Genomic DNA, 19299 nt, shown 5'->3' with positions numbered 1-19299 from the left:
ATGTCCAACAATATGACCAACTGCACCTGCATAGCTATGCAGCTGCAAGCCACAAAAACATTTTAAAAGGAAAAGGGGCCTCCCTGCAATGGCCAGGCAATGGCAAAGGCTTCTCCCTCATCATGGAGGATGGGGTGAAAGGAAGGGAAATAAAGCACCTCCTTCCTGGTCGTTCGCTCAGGAGTGGGTCCAACCCAGGATTTTTCAAAAGGATTGCTTGTTTATTTTTTTAAAAACCTGGGTTGGGGGAACTAAAACGGGGCAGACTCATTTGGGGGACAGGAACTGTACTAAGTCCCCCTCCAAAAAAGTTATATAGCATCCCATACCAGTGTTTCTTGGCCTGTGCAGAATGGGCCAATCTAATTCATTGTCTATACCCCTTTCAACAAAAAGAACTAAGTAGAATTGTAACTTCATCCACCATATGCTAAACTGTTTTTGTTTTAGAATTCTTCCCTTGGGTCCTAGTACCTACTTAACAGAACTAGGTAGGCATTAGAACCCAAGTGGAGCATTCTAAAACAAAGACAGCCCAGCATGTAGTGGATGAAGTTACAATTCTATTTAGTCCTTTTGGTTAAAAAGGGTATAGCAAGTCTCCTTCAAGAGGTGAATGGAAGAAAAACCAGCACTATCAGCGTTGGGGTGTTTTATGTCGTCCCTAATGGACAAGGTTATTTTGTGCTTCAGCAACATCTCTCATGTGTGAAACACAATGCTAACTCTTATTCAGATTCCTTTGTATGTTGGCGTTTCCAATATGTGTTTTATTACACATTAATTTTTTTCTGTCTAGTTTTCATTCTCTTTTATCTTTATACATAGAGCTGGGGTGAGTTTTTGCATCTGCTTAACTTGTCTGGTTTTCTGTGACAGATGGCTTACTGCAGAGGATATGCTAGGCAACAGTTTTATGTAAATATACAGTGTAGCCTAGTTTCTATGGTATCCAGGGAGATTTGTAGGGCTCAGAAGTAAGCTTGGTTATCTACTCTCCAAACTGTTTCCTTGTTAAAATACATTTAGGGGCTATTCTGGAGACTATTCATATATATCTGTTATCTAGTACACCGGAGATAACAGTCTAGACCTACAGATGCCTGAATGGCTAGGATTCAAATATATAAGTGCAAAATTACTCACTGAGAAATTCTTTGAAGCCTGTTAACAGTCACTACTTGATTGCAATTCGTCTGTTATGGAATCACAGAAATATCGTTTGTGATATATCAGTTACATCAAGCTAGGTCCCGTGCATGTTTACTCAGAAGTAAGCCTCATTGAGTCAAATAAATTTACACAAAGACACAGGTGGATTCCTCTGTACAGTTAGGTCTGGGTCAAATGTTCTTAATTCAGTTTCACGCTGAAAAGGGGACTTTGAAAAAATCAAAATATTCCCTGAAAATAAAGTCCTTTTGTTAGCTGGAACAACAGTCTCTTTTTCTCTGATTTTTTTGGGATTATGTTGTCTGCCAATCAGGGATCATATGGCACCTCCATTCACTCTCTCATCCAAAGTCAGTAAGGGTTTTAACTCTCACTGTTAATTTGCTTCAAGATAGTGTGGATAATATTTAATAAACATATTAAAGCTTTAGCTTCTGTAATTTTTGCTTGCTAAGGAATCCATAAATGCTAAATGGGACAGTCACATCTGCAGACATGTGTGGTAAAAGACTGCAGAACTTGCAAGAAGAACTGGACAACTGGAATGTGTATGAACTAATGAATTTAGGGTATATCACAAACGGCAAAATGTAATCTGATTCGGAATAGCCTGATTCTTGTTTGTTTCAGCATATAAAAGCTTTTGGCAGAGTTCCACAGAGAAGCACATAATGGGCACGAGCCCCATTTCTCTCACCGGCAAACAATAAAGCTTTATTTCTGGAACTTTTGATGGTCCACGATTTAGCTTTTTGCTTAACAATAGCACCATAGAGCAAACAAATGTGGTTGCTTAACAGCACATGGAGCCAATTCAGTGGGAGAGCACTTTGGAATTGATGTCAGGAAAGACTGCATAACTGCCAGTACCAGTGCGATGAACCAAGTGAATACTTGAGTCCTGTTTCTGGGTGCTCCTTCTACATCACTTAGAGTGTCCCTTTTTGTAGCCTTTTAAAAGGAGTATATAGTCTAAGGGCTTATTTTGTCTCAGTCTTTGAATGGGCAGCACTATTTTTGATAATTAATGGTTAGCTTTCAAGGTCAGCGTTGTTGATTTTCTGCTTCTCTAAAGCCTTGCTTGATATCTGGTGCTGAGTCTGATTGCATGAGAATCATGGGCTTCTATTTTCCTCAGAGCAAAAGTTCTGGCCCTTAGGACTATAAAGCACACCTGCAAGGTCATGTCTCCCCTGTTACGTCATTCAAGAGGAGCTGGGCCTCTGTTGTCCTCATGGGTTGTAGCCATGTAATATACTAGCATTGCTAGGCAACAGCAGTGCTGTAGGTAGACCAGCGAGTCCCAACTGGGAGAAGACACAGGAGGCAGCAGAAAATCTCAGGATAACTTCAGCCATCAAGCACAGGGTAAAGATAAAGATTGTATGAGGTCTACTACATAAATCATTTATATTTGTGTATGTTTATTCCCCTTCTTGAAGCTCTTCTTCCATATCCAAAATTATAAATGTTACATATAACAGTAAAATACAGTTCTTTGCAACACAGTTGGTTGCATAAGGTCATGCAAATGTTGGCAGGATAGCTATGGCCATCCAAATTAAAATAGCTGTGGTGATCAATATGCTCTTCGCACAGCATGTTCACAGAATTAGAAATACAGTTAGCAAAAAAAAAAAAAAGGATTTAATTAAGCCAGTACTTTGTGCCAGATGCTGAAAATATTCACTGGTGGTTATCATCAGAACAGGAAGGTTGATGGCAACAGCTAAAGCTGAGATACATATCTGGAGCCAATGCAAGCACTCTAAACACAGAGATGCCTTTGGGACCCTGCAGGCAAAAATAGAAAGGTCAGAGGTAAAAACAAAGCAATCCAAGCAGAGCAGTTGTTAGAGAAGCCTCAGAGGGCTTCTTGTTTTTTGTTCGTCTGTGTACTGTATGTATGTCGGAAAACATACTAGAAAAACAGTCAGCTGCTGCAAAGTGTTTTCTGGAGGTACAGAAGCATTGTATACCCTTTGTAATTGGGATAACTGAGATGAAACAGCTGATCTGCCAGAAATAGACAGACTTGCCTTTAATTTTTGCCTTTTGTTTTGTTCCAAGGATAGACAGTGGGCTTGTACATCTCATCCTCAAAAACTTTCCTACCTGACATATTTTCTCCTTTTCCCACTGATGCCCAGCACAGCAGAGCCCTTCTATGAGGAAACACTGAGGGACCAAGGTCATGGTCATCATTCTTGAGTGCAGCGCATGTATTCAGGCTATGGATGTACAACAGTTGGGTTCTCATTGCTCTGTCAGGAACTCTAAAAAGCAAGAATCTTGCTCTTGCAAAGAGTGTGGTATGCAGGTACCTCGGTACACATTCAGACTCTAGACCTGAACACCAGTGAAGACATGTATGCTAGGAGCAGAGCTTGCAACTACAATCCTAGTCCACACCAATGTGCAGTGAAGAAGACTATGGTGTGTATTAATTGAGAGGAAAACCTGGCAGGGTATGGTATGTTCCATGTTTGTGGATGTTTCCAAGTGTAGAATACATTAGTATCCATCTACTCCTTAAACAGAAAGAAAGAGAAGGAAGGGTTATCTATTTTTATGTTAATTATGTTAATTCCATTTGCCTCTATACTGCAGTTCATAAGAAAAGAAAACTATAGCATGTGAGAATTACTCTTTGAGGGTGTCTAAGGATAACTAGTGCACACTTATCCATTAGCATGTTGGGGGATCAATTTATTTTTGAACAAGCCTCCTTATGGTGACATAAAAATGTAGAAGGAAACCATACAGCTTCCCATATAAAAACTTAAGGCTGCCCTAGTGAAGAATACCATTTCATAGATGACATTCAAAGACTGGATTTGACCAGATGGCTTAGATACATCATAAGCCACAGAGAATAATCATTTATTAATTCAGAGAATGCAAATACTCTCAATGCCATTCAAACACTGTATCTTAAAACCCCTTTCTACTTTGAGGAGTCTTAACTTTTTAGAGGGCTATTAAACATCTGTATAATGCCAGCAGTGAGTTAGAGAAGCAGCCCATAGAAGTCTGAGGGACTTTGTTGAGCTGAGGAGAGTATAGATAGGGAACTCAGTGCTGTGAAATAGCATGCAGACACATTCTTTGGTTTAAAAAAATAGCTGGTCACAGCTTTTTATTGAGTTCAGGATCACAGAACTAAGGCACAGCATAGGAACGGATCCTAGCATCGGGCAAACTGCCTGTCAACCTAATTAATGCTATATTTCCCCAGCCCATCAGCTGGGGAAAGAACTAAGGGGTAGCAAGTCCTGGGGTCTCACTGGGTACTGGCCTCTGTGTGGGTATCCCCTTACTACCTAGGAGTGTAGGCCAACCAGCAGCCCCCACCTGGGCATGCAGCAATGCAGCCCACCATACCTCCAAGGCCCCTTATGGGAACCCCCAGCATTTTGGGAGGCAGGTTTGCAGACACCGTCTTCCACAGAAGGATCTGTTCCAATACCCAATCTGCCCAGCTGTGACGAATAAAATAAGCAGTGCAACAGTAGAAATATATGCAAATAACAATCATGTAACATAGGGACAGAGGGTGGGCAAATCTGAAGAGGCATGGAGGCAAATATGATGGAGGTTGGGGAGGGCTCACCGTTTAAGCCCTGCCTCACCCTAAACCCCACCCCATCCAGCCCGCCATTGGGGGCCTTGCAGCCAGCATGGTCAGCTGCCCTCCCTCCCCATTTTCTCCTTGTTGACTTGTAGGGGTAAGTCAGAGCCATGTTTGTATAAGGCTAAGGGATTGGAAAGTGTTCAGTCTGGAAAAGAGGAGGTTGAGTGACAGGGGTGAGGGTGGGGGATGACTGCCACTTAGAAGAGGGCAAGGAGCTGTTACTATTGGCAGCAGAGGATAGGACTTGCAGAGTTCTGGGTGGAAAGGTACCAGTTGGCTATCAGGAAAAAATTACAGTAAGAGTAGTTTAGCAGTGGAATTGGCTGCCTAAGGAGGTGGTGATCCCCACCCCCCCACTGGCAGTCTTCAAGCAGTGGCTGGACAAACTCTTGTCAGGGATGTTTTGGTCTAAATTGAGCAAGGGATTGGACTAGATGGCCTTTGTGGCCCCTTCCAACTCATGATTATATTCTGTGGTTCTCTCTAGCTGATGATATATCTAGAGAACAAGAGAGATGAAGCTATGGTGATTTAGAATGTCTTTGCACAGAAGAGAATTCGGATTGGAGAGGGGATTCATTATTTACTTGATTAATTTATTAGACTATTTACATGCCACTTTTCAGCACCAGTGTCCTTAAAGTGGCTTAAAAAGCAAATCAATAATAAAATATGAACAAAAAGTTTTACCATTTAAAATAGCAATGAATACAAATCACACACATAACTGACCCATAGCATAAGAACCACACAAGATCCCATTAAAATACCCAGTTTTGAAAAATTATACTTGTATAAACTGAATAGAGAATGGGATACAGTAGAGAATGGAACAGAGAATTGCAAGCCTTTTGTAAATGCCTAGAGATAGCAGTCTTGTGTATCCGATTGGACTAAAAAATAATGGAATAACTTCACCTTAGCAGGCATCATAGAAAGCTCATGAAACCACATTTAGAACAATGAAAGTGGATAAAGAGACATGGGAAGGTGAAGCAGATGTTATGTGGATAGGTGATGATGAAAAGGAAAGATGAGTATTTGATAAGGAAGATAAAAGGTGTCTTGGAAGCATCAAGTATGAGAACTGTAGCATATCTCTGTAATACGCAAGCCACCAACAATTCCCACAACTTCTGTCTCTTGAAAGTGGAAGACTTGGACTTTTTAATCTTTCTATAAAATTCTGTCATTGCCACCATAGCAACAATTCTAATTCAGTAATGAACATAAGAGAAGTCATGCTGAAGTCATGGTCCATCTATTCTAGCATCTTATTTCCAACAGTGGCTAGTAAGATTCGCCAGAGAAGTCCACTGGCAGAGGCCTTCCCTGCTGGTTGTTCCCCAACATCTAGCAATCAGATTCTGCCTCTGAACTCAGCAAGTTGACCTCCTACACATCCCCATTACCACACTTCAGATAGCAAGACCAAATAGGTGTGGTATGATTCCATCCAGCTGCCCTGAGCCCACAAGGGGAAAGGCAGCCTAGGAATGTTATAAATACATAAATAAATAAAATTCAGCATGCAAAATAGAAAAAAGTTTAGTAAAAGAGTTTTTAAAATACAAATGTTTTGTTCAAGCATTCAGAATGATAAAGCACATGAAGGAAAGGTGAAAACACCCAGTCCTCTTTCCTAAATTATGTTTGATTTAGGACAAACTCACTTTATTTAAGGTTGCAAAAATTTAAAGTTCATAATTTCAGTTACTGGATCTTTTCTCCATCATTCCTGCCACACGGATAAGATGGACCATAGGTAAAATTTTAATCTATCATGACATATGCTCTGAAACCCAGGATACAAATGTGAGAGAACTTCCTCACATTCTGAGAATGTATAATCTACCTTGGGGAGTCCATACCATCAGGGGTCATTTGTATGTTGACCCAGAAAGCTGAGTTAACTTTCTAGCTGTTTGGCTTGTAACAGTCTCACACCTTTTGGGTGTGTGGTAGTAAGCTGTTGTCTTATTTGGGCCCCAGTCACTAGCATAACCAAGTACTTGAATGCTTGAAAATTGATGGCACCTTCCTTCGCCCATTTCCATTTTACAAGTTACTAGTCTGCAGCTGTATACTCTGGACATGGGCAGAGAGCAGTCACAACAATTGAAAAACTGGGGTGAATTCTTGAGTAGAGGACATTTCTCCACAAATTTCTTGGTTTTTTATTCCACGTAACTGTCTAACCTTGTTTCTAAAAATGTATCTAAACCAGTGGCTATCTCGATTGAATGAACAATCAATAGCTATGATCTTGTCAGGAGTTCTACCAAATATGGCTTTTACTCTCCAGGAAGGATGTATTTGTGCATCTATTTTCAAAATCCCAAAGAGGCTGCTGTTTAGGCTTGTTGATCCACACTGCATCTCCTAACCCACTGGCCACTCCTTGCATGACTAGTTTTGCATTACTTAACATTGCTGCAAAACTTAATTCAGTCATAATTTGATCCTACTGAGAATTTTAATGCTAACTTTATTGTGCCACTGAATCAAAAAGTGTATTTTCTTCTAATTTTTTAAAACATGGGTTTTTTCTACAGTTTATATTGCTGCATGTTGCTGTACTTGATTTTGATTTTTTTTTAATTCTGCAACAGGTAAATGGTTCAACTATGGAATCATATTCCTTGTTTTAATCTTGGATCTTAATATGTGGAAGAATCAAATTTTTTATAAGCCACATGAATATGGTCAGTATATTGGCCCTGGAGAAAAGATCTACACCGTGGAAGACCCAGAAAGCTTAAAGGACCTCAATCGAACCAAACTATCTTGGGAATGGCGTTCAAACAACACTAATCCACTGACCAACAGAACTTATGCTGAAGGAGACATGTTTCTGCATAGCCGATACATTGGGACAAGCTTAAATGTCAAATGCCTGGCCTTCATTCCAAGTTTACTAGCTTTTGCATTGTTTGGTTTCTTTATCTGGTTCTTTGGACGATTTCAGAAAACGGATCAAGGCATGGAGAATCTTGACAAATCATACACGCGTATGAAAAGGAAATCACCATCGGATGTGGGAATGACCCGCGAGAACACACAGGTCTTAGCAGAGGAGCCTTCAAATTTTGATGATCCACATTTGATATCCATCAAGTCAGACTTGAGTGAGATTGTCTTTAACTCTTCCCTACTGACATCTGAAAACCTGAATTTGCACTTAAGTGAGCAACCAAGTCCTCTTCAACCAAGAAGAGAGCCGTCTATATCTAAGGATCATCCTTTAACCTAATACGGCTCTCCTAAAAATTAAAACAAGCAATTATTGTGTTATTACTTTGTAACTTGTTTTGTAAGTGACTGTTTTCATAGTTTTTAGAATGAGAGATATACCTATATCACAAAGGTGCTCAACATGCATTTTTCCCTTATGGCTTTGTTTTCTATTTGTATTATAATGACTTGTGCCTACTGTATTATATCAAACATTCCTTTATGGATTGCTTCTGAAAATTTTTTTGCAAGAGTGTGTTACATGACTACTTGCAAGTATAAAATTCTTCTTTGGTGGTGCCTTGAAATATTAACAGTCTTTCTAACATAATGGTATAAGTCCTATCTAGTGTGAGCAGAGTGTGCTAGATAAATGGGAAATTTTCCTGTCTCCCCTTTCTGCTGTGTTCTCTCCCATAGTCCCCCACCCACCCCAGATTCAGTGGACTTCAATATAAATGTGGGTGCAAAGCAGGAGGGAGGAATTGTTGAAATCTGTCCTCTGTTCTTCTGCAGGCAGAAGTTCCTTCTGCCATGTGGAAAGGAGATTAGATTCAAGGCTTAGAAAAATGTTGAAGTTGTCCTTTTCAACTAATTTGTAAAAGCAGCGTTTTAGAGTGATTTTGAAATTGGGAGTTAAAGTATGGCCTTCAGGCTGCATTGAGTTCCTGTAAGATTCACAGAAGATCTCCTTCCTGCACCCATCCTAGAGACTGGGTTACAGACAATTTTTGCCAGCCAGGTAGACTCACTTGGAAGATGTGCTATGGCCTGTGACAGCCTGTCAACTTTAGATTTACAGTTGCTGCCTAAGCAGAGTTACTGTTTTTTAAATCTATTGGAGACTTAGAAGGGGACAACTCTGTTTAAGGTGGCACTGTTAGAATCTTCCTGAATGGATAGTCATTGACATCAATTTTTTGTGTGTAAGGGTATGTTTGTGTGGAAAAGTTTCCAATAAGGATTGGCAGTGAAAGTCTGATTTTGATATGTTGACTTGTAGTCAGTGACTTCAAAGGAGCTCGGTGATTACCTTTTTAATTTTGCTGGCTGTCTGCCAGACACATGCATCACAGATTCATAACAGTAAGCTGAGAGCAATAATGTGGCATGGTTCACTACTTAGCAACATGTGACTTTCTACACCAGATAATTGCAATTAGGTGATAATGCCTAATTATGTTTTTCATAATTAGAGATAAATTGCTACTTAATGAAAAATCTCACCCTTCACCTTCTTAGGATCAAAAGGTTAAAACTGTAGAATTTTAAGAAAGAGCTGGACTATCAACTGAAACCTATGCAATGCCAAAGAACAATATTGGGGATGCATTTGAGGATAATAGAGTCCATCATCTGCAGAGTTTAAGGTTTTTTTTGTAAATATGGATAAACTATATCCAAACAGAGACCTGTGCAATGCCACTGGGGAAACAGACTCTGGCAACAGGTTCATGGGTGAGAGTGAATGCATGAACTAGATTAATGAGTTCTGTGTTGTTTTGTTACTTTGAAAAATTGAACACTGTGTTCACTAATAAAAAAGAAAATCCAGGAAAAAAAAACCCAATTGTGTTTATTTTTGGCTCTGCTTTTTTAGTTGGTCATATGTATTTTTCAAATGCATTCTTCACCTCCCTCAATCTTAACCTGGTTCAGATACAAACCAGTTCATTCCATACATTTTAACCCACTCGTGCTCCAAGAAGCTTATGTACATAGATTTCCTTCATTTATCCTAACAACCTCTTAAGAAAAGTTATACAGATTTCCACTTCAAGGGTCATTTTACACAGTCAAAATATCCCTGTGCAGCCAGGTATTCCGCACAGCTCCTGAAGCTGCACAGGGTCTGCCCCAGTATCCCTCCGCAATATTCACCTTAGCCTGGGAGTTTAAAAAATCGCCAGTCTGGAGGTTCTTTTTTAAAATCCCGGTGTGACCCTGCTTGTGCCTGTGCAGTGCAAAAACCAATCAGGAGCAGAACCGGTTTATTTTTCCCGCCCAGCTGGCTGATTACCCCACCTGACATTCATTCAAGCTGCCACTCAAAAACAGCAGCAAATCAGAATGTGGTATACCAGGCAAGCTCACAGGTGCTTGCAGCTGCCACTCAAAAGCAACATTATTTGGTCTATTTTCCTCTGTACAAGCTTTATTTTAAATTGATTAGCAGACTTATTCACTAGTTTTCTCCCTCTGTCAGCAAATCTTATTTTAAACCATTACTAACTCTGCTCCTGGGCAGAAGCGGGGAACCGTGCATATGCAGAAAACGGGATAAAATAGCCCAGGTATATAAGATCCCAGCACAGCCCTGGTGTAATTGTGCCATGCAAAAACAGCCAAGGTTTCAATGATTGTTGGTGAATAATACAAAGATTAGCATCAGGTGTTCAGTGTGAGTTGTGTGCCTTCCAGAAGTAGCTTCACTCTCTGTGTCCTGTGCCATTTTTTGCTTCCTCAAATAGCTCCACGGAGCCTCATTTTGCTGAAGATGTGAAAATGGCTGGGAGGAGAGAGGCTGAAGCTGTTTCCACTCAAGAAAAGGCTGTATATGAGTCTGGGAGCCACAAAACTCCCATTAAATGTCTAAGGCACAGTCCTCGTGTCATCCTCATGTCAAATATGGACGGAATGTACAGAAGTGAAAAAATTTTGGACAACCGTAATGTTATATATCGAGAAACTGGTAAAGATTAACATTGGGATAAATAATGATTTAATGTTCATGGATGTAATGGAGGATAGAAGGGTAAATAAAAAAATATAGCTATTTGTATAAAATAATGATCAAAGCAGCACATGCAACAATAGCTTTAGGCTGGAAAGAAAAGAAAAAATGGACAATTCAGAAATGGTTGGAATACATTCGGGAACAAGTGACACTGGACATTTTCGATATAATAACAAAAAAAACTGTGGCATGATAAACAGAGCGAAATTTTGAAGATATGGACAATATATGTGGACTGGATGAAAGAAGCTGGAGTCAATGAAGAGATATGGGAGCAGAGATTTCAAAGAATGAACTTACTGCTGTTTGATAAAATTATGAATACAGGGGGGGAGGGGAAAAAGGGGGAAATGTATTGTTTGAAAACGAATGAAGAAGAGTATTAATATAAAATGAAATATTCAAATGATACAATAATTTTTTTTAAAAAAATACGTGGACTTCATGTGCGCTGATCCACTGAGCCTTGAAAGGTGCTTGAACCCAGGTGCCCCACACAATGTACATTCGAGCTGCCACACCACACTGCCTTTCACACTGTTCTAACTATTGTTATTTCTCAGTTCTCTCATGATTCTTGTGTCTTGTTTTGATTTCCCCACTTTTTAAAATTGACTGCATGCTAAAATTAGCTTGCATAATTGAACAATGCATTTATTACCTCTCTCTAGACAGCTAATTTTTAATAATGTTTAGCAACTGATAAGGCTGGAGCCAGTCCTTGTACATTTTTATATTTCATTCATGCTTGGATTCCCCATCCCGTACATTTGCTGCAGTGCGTGAGTCAGAAATTCTTCTGTAATGTCCTTGCACCACAGATGTAATGTCAGGGTTTGTAAATGATGCATTGGTGCCATGATAGATATGTCCCCATAGTAAGCACTTCTTTGTTGGCACAGACCAGACCTGGGCATCAGCCTGTTGGAATCATAAATATTTTTGACACTGATGGGGGCAAAATCCTGCACAGATTTTGAGATCACAGTAATAACATCATTCACTTTGCCTACAGAAGATTTAATATTTTATCAAGAGAAACTTTTAATCACACCAAATGTCTAGCCTCTGGAAATTATATTTCTCATTAGTGTTTGGTAAAAGGAAACATGTCAAAGCTGCACAAAATAGAAATCAATTTTATACTAAATGCCTGCTGTTTGTTAGAACACAAGAGCTATTGTTTTTGCCATGTAACAGTCTATTATCTTTGTTTTTCCATATAAATTCTGCAGGATATAGACAAAGGATACATCTGGGAGACAGGCTTACAAACTGCTGATTGGTTCTGATAGTACTCATCCTTCTGTGCTAAACTCTAAAAATGCCAAAACCCTTTTATGATCCACACCCCTTTGTTAATGTGTGAGGATGGTTAATTTGATTGAAGTGTGAAAAGAAAAATGAAAGGTTGACTAGAGTTTTGGTGCTCAGGTGATTACAAGGTTAAAGGAGGTGGTTGTTAAGCAATAGACCAATCACACAAATACTTTTAAGGCTACTACAAGATGAGTACCTAAATGACTAGTAGTAATCAGAACATCTTGTAATCCTGAGATTTTCCAGGAGCTTGCAAATTAACGGTAAAAAAATAACCCTTTAGTACACAAAAATATTCACTGCAGCAAAGACATTTAACAAGCAAAATTTATGTACCCATGTATCTGTGCTTTTGTGAAGTATTGGGAGTTTATTTTAATCTACAGTCTGGTTCTGTTGTATACATGGCAAGATTTGCCTAGTTCTGTTTCTTTATGCTAATAATATGTCTAGTATTTTCACATGCTCTGCTAAAACTAGGAATGGATCCACACCTCTTTGGATCTTAGCCCTTTTCAGATGATCTATCCATTCATACTGGAAGTTGTGCAATCACACAGAGATCCTCCCAATATGTGTGGTTGCTATGCTGTCAAAAATACAAATTATGTGTGTATGTACAGCTTTAGTAAGTGCAAATCAACTCCTATGTTTTCCACAGTTGGGTTCACCTGTACCCACATACAAAATACATGAGTTGTTCATTTTCAGAGAATATGGTGACAGTGCCTATCAGAACCACCACAGGTAGAATGCACTTCTGGTACCTGTGGTTGCCAAGTTCCTTGTACATGTACTGCCATCTGAAAAGGGCAATAGTACTGTTGTTTACCTTCACATTTTTCGTATCCATAAAGGAAGATCCAGTAGTTGAGTGACAGTATCCAGTGGCATTTGGATCCACCCTAACACTCTCACAAAACTGTTCCCTCCTGATAATGTCATTATCCTGCTCTATTTCTTCTAATTTCCTTTTGAACTGATGATGACCTCAAGGGATCCATATTGATGAAATACTACTTAACTAGTTTATGAATTTTAAAAAATATTTCCTGGGATCACCCTGGCAACAACTGTCTACACTATTCACATTTATCATTTTTAAATATAATTAGCTCCATACTGGAGGACTATTTGTGGAAGAGGTTTTTTTCCACCAAGAATTTCAAATATTCCCACATTCAGAGAATAAGGACAATAATAGGTTCCTAACAGCCACTTGGGAGGCAGGTCTGCCATGGATGTGGAAACTGGCAAAAATCAAATTCACTTTGAAAGTGTCAAGTGGCAACAAGATCAGCCATCATATTACTGGAATTTATACGCTGGCAGAGCTGCACAGCTGGCTAGACAAACTCTTCTGTTTTCCCATCCATGCCCCTTAGGATTTTATTTATTTATTTATTTATTTGATTTAATATCCCACCTCCCCTGCCAAAGCCAGGGCTCAGGGCAGCTAACATACATTATTAAGCAACATCCATAAATCAATAACTGAAGAATAATACTTAAAAATATTCCATTAAAACCCTAATGGCGATTTCATAACTGCCCCATTTGCCCACCTGATTTCCAATTCCACCTGCTCTTGTAGATCTTATTTGGGGGAACCAAAGAGGTGTAAGTTCAGGGCCAAACCTAATTTTTCAAAATTCCACAACAGTCTTAATTGTAGGCACGCTGGAATACTTGTTTTGCATGCTCTGCAAAATTATTGGAGGTCTTGCCAAGCTCTAATTTCTTCTGGTAATGAATTCCACCACGTAAGAGCCAAGGTCCCATATGTTCCTGGGACTGGGGATCACCAAGACATTGCTATCAGAGGACTCTCTGAACATTATGTGGTCCTGAAGGTATGATGGTTCCAGGCCACTCATAGGATAACACCAAAACATCGAAAATGATCCAGAATTCAACTGGTAACCAGCAGAGGCAGCAGAGGCAGGCTTTATGTGTTCTCTCGCCAGAATTCCAGGGAGTACTCTGCTGCCACATTCTGCACCAGTTGCAGTTTCTAGTTCACTCTCAAGAGCCAGTTACAGTGATCTAGCCTGGAGGTGACCATTGCATGGATCACTGTAGCAAAGTCAGTGCATGATTGATAGGGGGCCAACTGCTTAGCCTGGCTTTGGAATCCCTGAATTATTCCATTCTGTTGCAGATTCCAATCAAAAGTACTTGACTGCAACACTGAAAAAGTAATAGGAAGCATAGTAGGTTCCCCTTATTTGCATTCTTATCTAGATGTGGTTAATGAGGGTTAGGCTCAACATTCTGCTCCCCCCCCCCACACACACACACACTGAACTCCAAGTTCTTCTTCTGTAGGACCCTGAAAAATTACATGGTGGCAGCTGGTCTGCAGTGGAAAGGGCATAATCGCATAAATTGTCCGTTTATTGCATCATTCGCACAGATTTATCGTATTGCTTTGAAATTTTTAATTTCACTTTACGAGAGCAGACATTGTATCTGCTTAAGTTCTGTGGAATCTTAGAGCTGGCATCCTTAAAGCCACCAGCTAGCTCCAGGCTGAGTTACTGGCTCATTTTCAGAAGCAGTAGAATCTTCCCACCTCAAACTTGCCTGGCTAGCCCATTCTATACTTCCAATATTGTTGGAGGTGTGTAGCCTTTTTGGTCATATGATGTTGGATTCAAAGATTTCGGCTCACTGAGCACAATTTTCTTACTTCTCCCCTTGTGCAGCAGTTTGACATGCCCCAAGAGTGTTCCTAGGGGATGCCTTCTCCCCAAAGAACAAGATTTGGGGGGGATTTTTTTACTATCCTTGAAGGCAGAAAGTACAAATGTCAAGTTCTGCGAGGGGCAATCCTTGTGCCTGGGGAAACATCTGGGCTGGATTTAAGCCATAAACTCCTAGGTACTATCAAACTTTTTGCCTTGGCAAGGGTCTACTAACAAACAGAAATGCTCTATTCTCTGCATACACTCCTTGCTGGTTTGGGTGCCATGCATATAGGTTAGTTGCAAATCAGAGCCTAGCCATGAGGTATCTGACAATACCCTCATTCACATTTCATGTTGTGGGTAGGGATCCAAATTTTGCAATGAGGATGGTAATGTATTATTATTATTATGTACTGTGCCATAAGTGCCTTACTTCGCTTATTAACCATACATTAAAAACATTAATGTGCTGAACCCAAACTGTATCCGGGCCTGGGTTTTTATTCTGCAGATATTTCTCCCACAACATAATTGACAGCAAAATGTTGCATTTCAGCTTCAAAGTATATCAGGTTGATTGTTTGTGACACTGAAGTTAATTGCAATTATTGTTTTGCACTGATATGCACCAATGTGTGTTTATTTTCTTGTATTGTATTTGCATACTGAAGCAGTAATTTATCCCTTCAGTTCAATCACCATGAGTCAGTGTTCAGAATTATTCATGAAAGAGTCATACTTTGTTGTTGAACTCAGCCTTGTAAGTAACATTCATTAACTTGATGAGTTTGAAGCTCTTGGGAGAGAAATATCCCTAACAGAAAGGGTCCCTGGCACAATTTTGGAAATTACTAATCCATATTCAGTCCATAATTAATTTTGGTTAATCATAAAAAAAATTCTTATGTTATTCTGTTTCATTTGCAAAGGCATACCATGTAATGACAATGATAGACAAAACTGTAATGGTTTCTTAATGGAAATGTACTTAAACCAGGGAGCTCTGATCTGCAAAGATTTTTGTTTCCTTAAATAAATTAAAATCAAGCATGTAGAATAGTAGCTGGGAGATATACTTGCCACATACAACTAAGCTATATTAAATAAGAAAAGAGGTTGAATATATTATTACTGATAAGCTTGGTGTCATGTATATTTCATGCCCATTACAGTCATATTTATGAATATCAGTTGTAAATATTTGGGTGATGCACTTTTTAAGCAGAGCCATCTAATCATTTCATAGAAGGCTCACATCCCATGTTACAAAATGTTAACATTTTAGTTTCTTTCCTGTAAAGAATAATGTGCAGTTCAAGGGTATGGTATTGCCTGAGGGACATTCACCCTTGCTGTGGAATCATGCCTAATTCCAGTACTTGCATAGGTGCTGAAAACTAACATGTGCAAATAACGCCTGTGGTACAGCGTAAGTAGCACACTAACAAGGGGTTGCAAGCTACTATTAGGGAAGTTCCTGGTTCCAATCTAACACCTGCCACAAACTCTCTAAGTGGCACCAGGCAAGCCTCTTCTGTCACCTTCAGTAGCGCTTGAATGATAGAATCCTAGAGTTGAAAGGGGCCATAAGGTCATAGAGTCCATCCTCCTGTTCAATGCAGGATCGGTTAAGAACATTCCAGACAAGTGCTTGCCAAGCCACTGCTTGAAGACTGCCAGTGAGGGGGAGTTCACCACCTCGCTAGGCTGCTGATTCTACTGCTGAACTACTCTTACCGTAATAATTTTATTCCTGATATTCATATGGTACCTTTGCCTATCAATTTGTAGGAAATAATACCATCATACCTAATATGGTACCTTGGCCCATTCTGCACAGGCCAAGAAACATGGGTGTGGGACGCTATATAACCCATGGGGGGGGGGGGCTTTGCACTGGTCCTACTCCTAAAACAAGTCTGCCCCACTTTACTTCCCCCAACCTGGGTTTTTTGAAAATCACTAAACAAGTAATCCTTTTGAAAAATCCTGGATTGGAATAGCTCCCGAGCGAATGACCAGGCAGGAGGCATTTATTTCCCTTCCTTCCACCCTGTCCTCCACGGTGAGGGAGAAGCAGCCTAGCCATTGCAGGGAGGCCTCTTTTCCTTAAAAAATTTTTTTTTTGCGGCTTGCAGTTGCGAAGCTATGCAGGTGCAGCCTGTAGTATGGTGGGGCATTGGTATGGCGGTGGGGGTTCATTACTGCATGCCTGCATAACTACGCATGTGTTGCAGGACAATAAAAAAAGAAGAAAGTGTCTCTGTGCGAAGGCGTGACAACAACCCAGATTGTTTCCGTGGCCTCCAATTGCTGCCTGCATGAAATGCATGTGAACGGGAAAACATTTTCTGTGTGGAAGGGGCCCTTGATTTTGATGGCTCAGGCTAGCTTGATCTCATCAGATCTTGGAAGCTTATCAGGATGAACTCAGGTTAGTACTTGGATGGGAGACTGCCAGGAAAACCTAGGGTTGTTGTGTATAGGCAGGCAACAGCAAACAACCATCACTTGCATTAAAATCCTTATGGGGTCACCATGAGTTGGCTGCGACATGACCACTTACATGCTTTTGGGCTGTAGCAAACTTACTTTTGGGCTGTAGCAGTTCAGACTGCAGGTGAGAGGTTCATATGATGGGTCTAGTCAAATTTTCTTATATAAAAACTGATATCAGGAAGAACGCTAGACACCTTGACATACTGATTTCTGTAGGGAGGAGATTCCAAACTCTATCTCCAGTGTTCTAGTTCAGAAATTCTGCCTTCTCATTTGTTGCCACGTGATTATGATGCAATATGCTTGCAATTCTGTTGGTCCATTGTCTGAAACAGTTGAAGGCCACTGTTTTAGCTGGAAATCAGCAACCAGGCACTGCCAAAAGGCATTATGTATACTGCTAACTGCAACTGTTGTAAAGCCAGTGATTGAAGTCTGTAAAGCTGGTATAATGTAGTAAGTTGGTTGTTAAAATTTCTCTATAATTCTCTACAGACATAGGCCACTTCACACTGTGTCATAGAAAATCCTGAAATCCAGATTCTTCTTGAGGAAAGATGATGACATTCCAGCAACTACACACACACACGCACGTAAATACACACACACACACACTTTTGAACAATGTTTATCATAGTATCAAGAAAACCTTATATTCTGGCACCGTGAAATAAGAAAATAAAAATCAAAAACAAATAAAGATTTCAGTTGTTCATTATCTCTTTGTGTTTAGATAAAAAATAACCCGTAGCAGAAAAACAACAATCCAGCATTCACATAAATCAAAGCAGCCAACCATTGCAAACTACTCTAATTCATCTGGCCTCATATCATTTCCCTGAACTCTGCTATATATTTATATGCTCAGAAGCAATATTTTTGGATTATTTCACCCATGGCAGTTCTGGAATTTATCATTGAAAGATCCTCTGCCTGTCTTGTTGGTATATGTGGAGCTACTTCAACCTTGCAAGAACCATTGTTCTAATTATGTTAAGGCTAATAACTTTTGTGATCTGAAAGAGGAAGAGCTACATTGAAATTGCTGATCTATTTTGCATGTCTTCGCTGGACTGTATTTAGTAGTTAGTGGGATATATGCCCCGTTCTTTACAAGTCATAAAGAATCATAGCCATGTTTGGAAACAAGGTCCCTCTAGGTTTTATAAGCAGGAGGCTGCATGGATCCTGTGAAAATATCAGCTGATGAGAGGGATTTCCATCAGCAAAGCATGACTTTCTTATTTCTGCTCTCCTACTGCAGCCCCAAATGTGGTTCTTGGGGACAATGGACTCCAAGAGCACTAGCAAGAGGGAAATGGAGTTCTGTAGTGGAAGGGAAGATTGAGAAAATCTGCTTTGGGTAGAAATTTTCAGTAGAAATTGTCTGCTGGATCCAGCTTATTATCTTTCCAATTAATTATAAACAAATTCCCTGAAGATCTGCGGACTACTATAGTTTGCCTTCAGGGGTTTTCCCCCCCTAGAATCTTTAATGGACTTTTTTTTAAAAAAGGGAACTTTACTAAACTTAAAAAAACCTGAGATATTCCAAAGAAATTAGTTTGGTTCTTGTTATGTTCAGGGTAGCCATTCATATATATTCAAAATATATTCATATATATATTTAAAACATCAAGGAGACTACACTCAAATCACAGGTCCAGAAATATCTGAACAAAAATTATTCCAGCTGGTGATGAGTCTGAATTTCACAAACTGATTCAATTTGAATATTCCCATTTTGATTTTTTAAATGAGAAACAGATGTAAGAACCTTTATTTCTACACCATTTTCTGTTCCTCACACTGATTTTTCCCCTATAAAATATTAATCATTTCAAACACTGTAGCTTAGAATCTATTCTCCTTATACTTGCAAAATGTACTTCAGTCCACAGAAGAGACAGAAAGAAATTTTAGCAATGTTTTTCACTGTGATTCTCATTCTCTTTGAAATCAATCATATGATCCTGTGAATTCTAGTCTCATTTATTCTTAGACATTTACCT

The 19299-nt window shown here is 39.6% G+C and overlaps 1 protein-coding gene across 1 annotated transcript in view; it reads left to right on the top strand.

Moving 5' to 3' along the window:
* The window catches only part of TMEM117 (transmembrane protein 117), a 225026-nt gene extending 215420 nt beyond the window's left edge, over positions 1 to 9606 (top strand). The window contains exon 8 of the mRNA XM_048501236.1: positions 7420 to 9606. Coding sequence (XP_048357193.1) covers positions 7420 to 8060 — 641 coding nt within the window. The 3' untranslated portion in view covers positions 8061 to 9606. The remainder of the gene's footprint in view (positions 1 to 7419) is intronic.
* The last annotated feature ends 9693 nt before the right edge of the window (positions 9607 to 19299 follow it).

This window comes from Sphaerodactylus townsendi, linkage group LG06 (assembly GCF_021028975.2).
Source record: "Sphaerodactylus townsendi isolate TG3544 linkage group LG06, MPM_Stown_v2.3, whole genome shotgun sequence".
NCBI classification, from domain to species: Eukaryota; Metazoa; Chordata; class Lepidosauria; order Squamata; family Sphaerodactylidae; genus Sphaerodactylus; species Sphaerodactylus townsendi.
The sequence above is the reverse complement of the archived record's forward strand: the minus strand, read 5'-3'. Positions and strand labels throughout refer to the sequence as shown.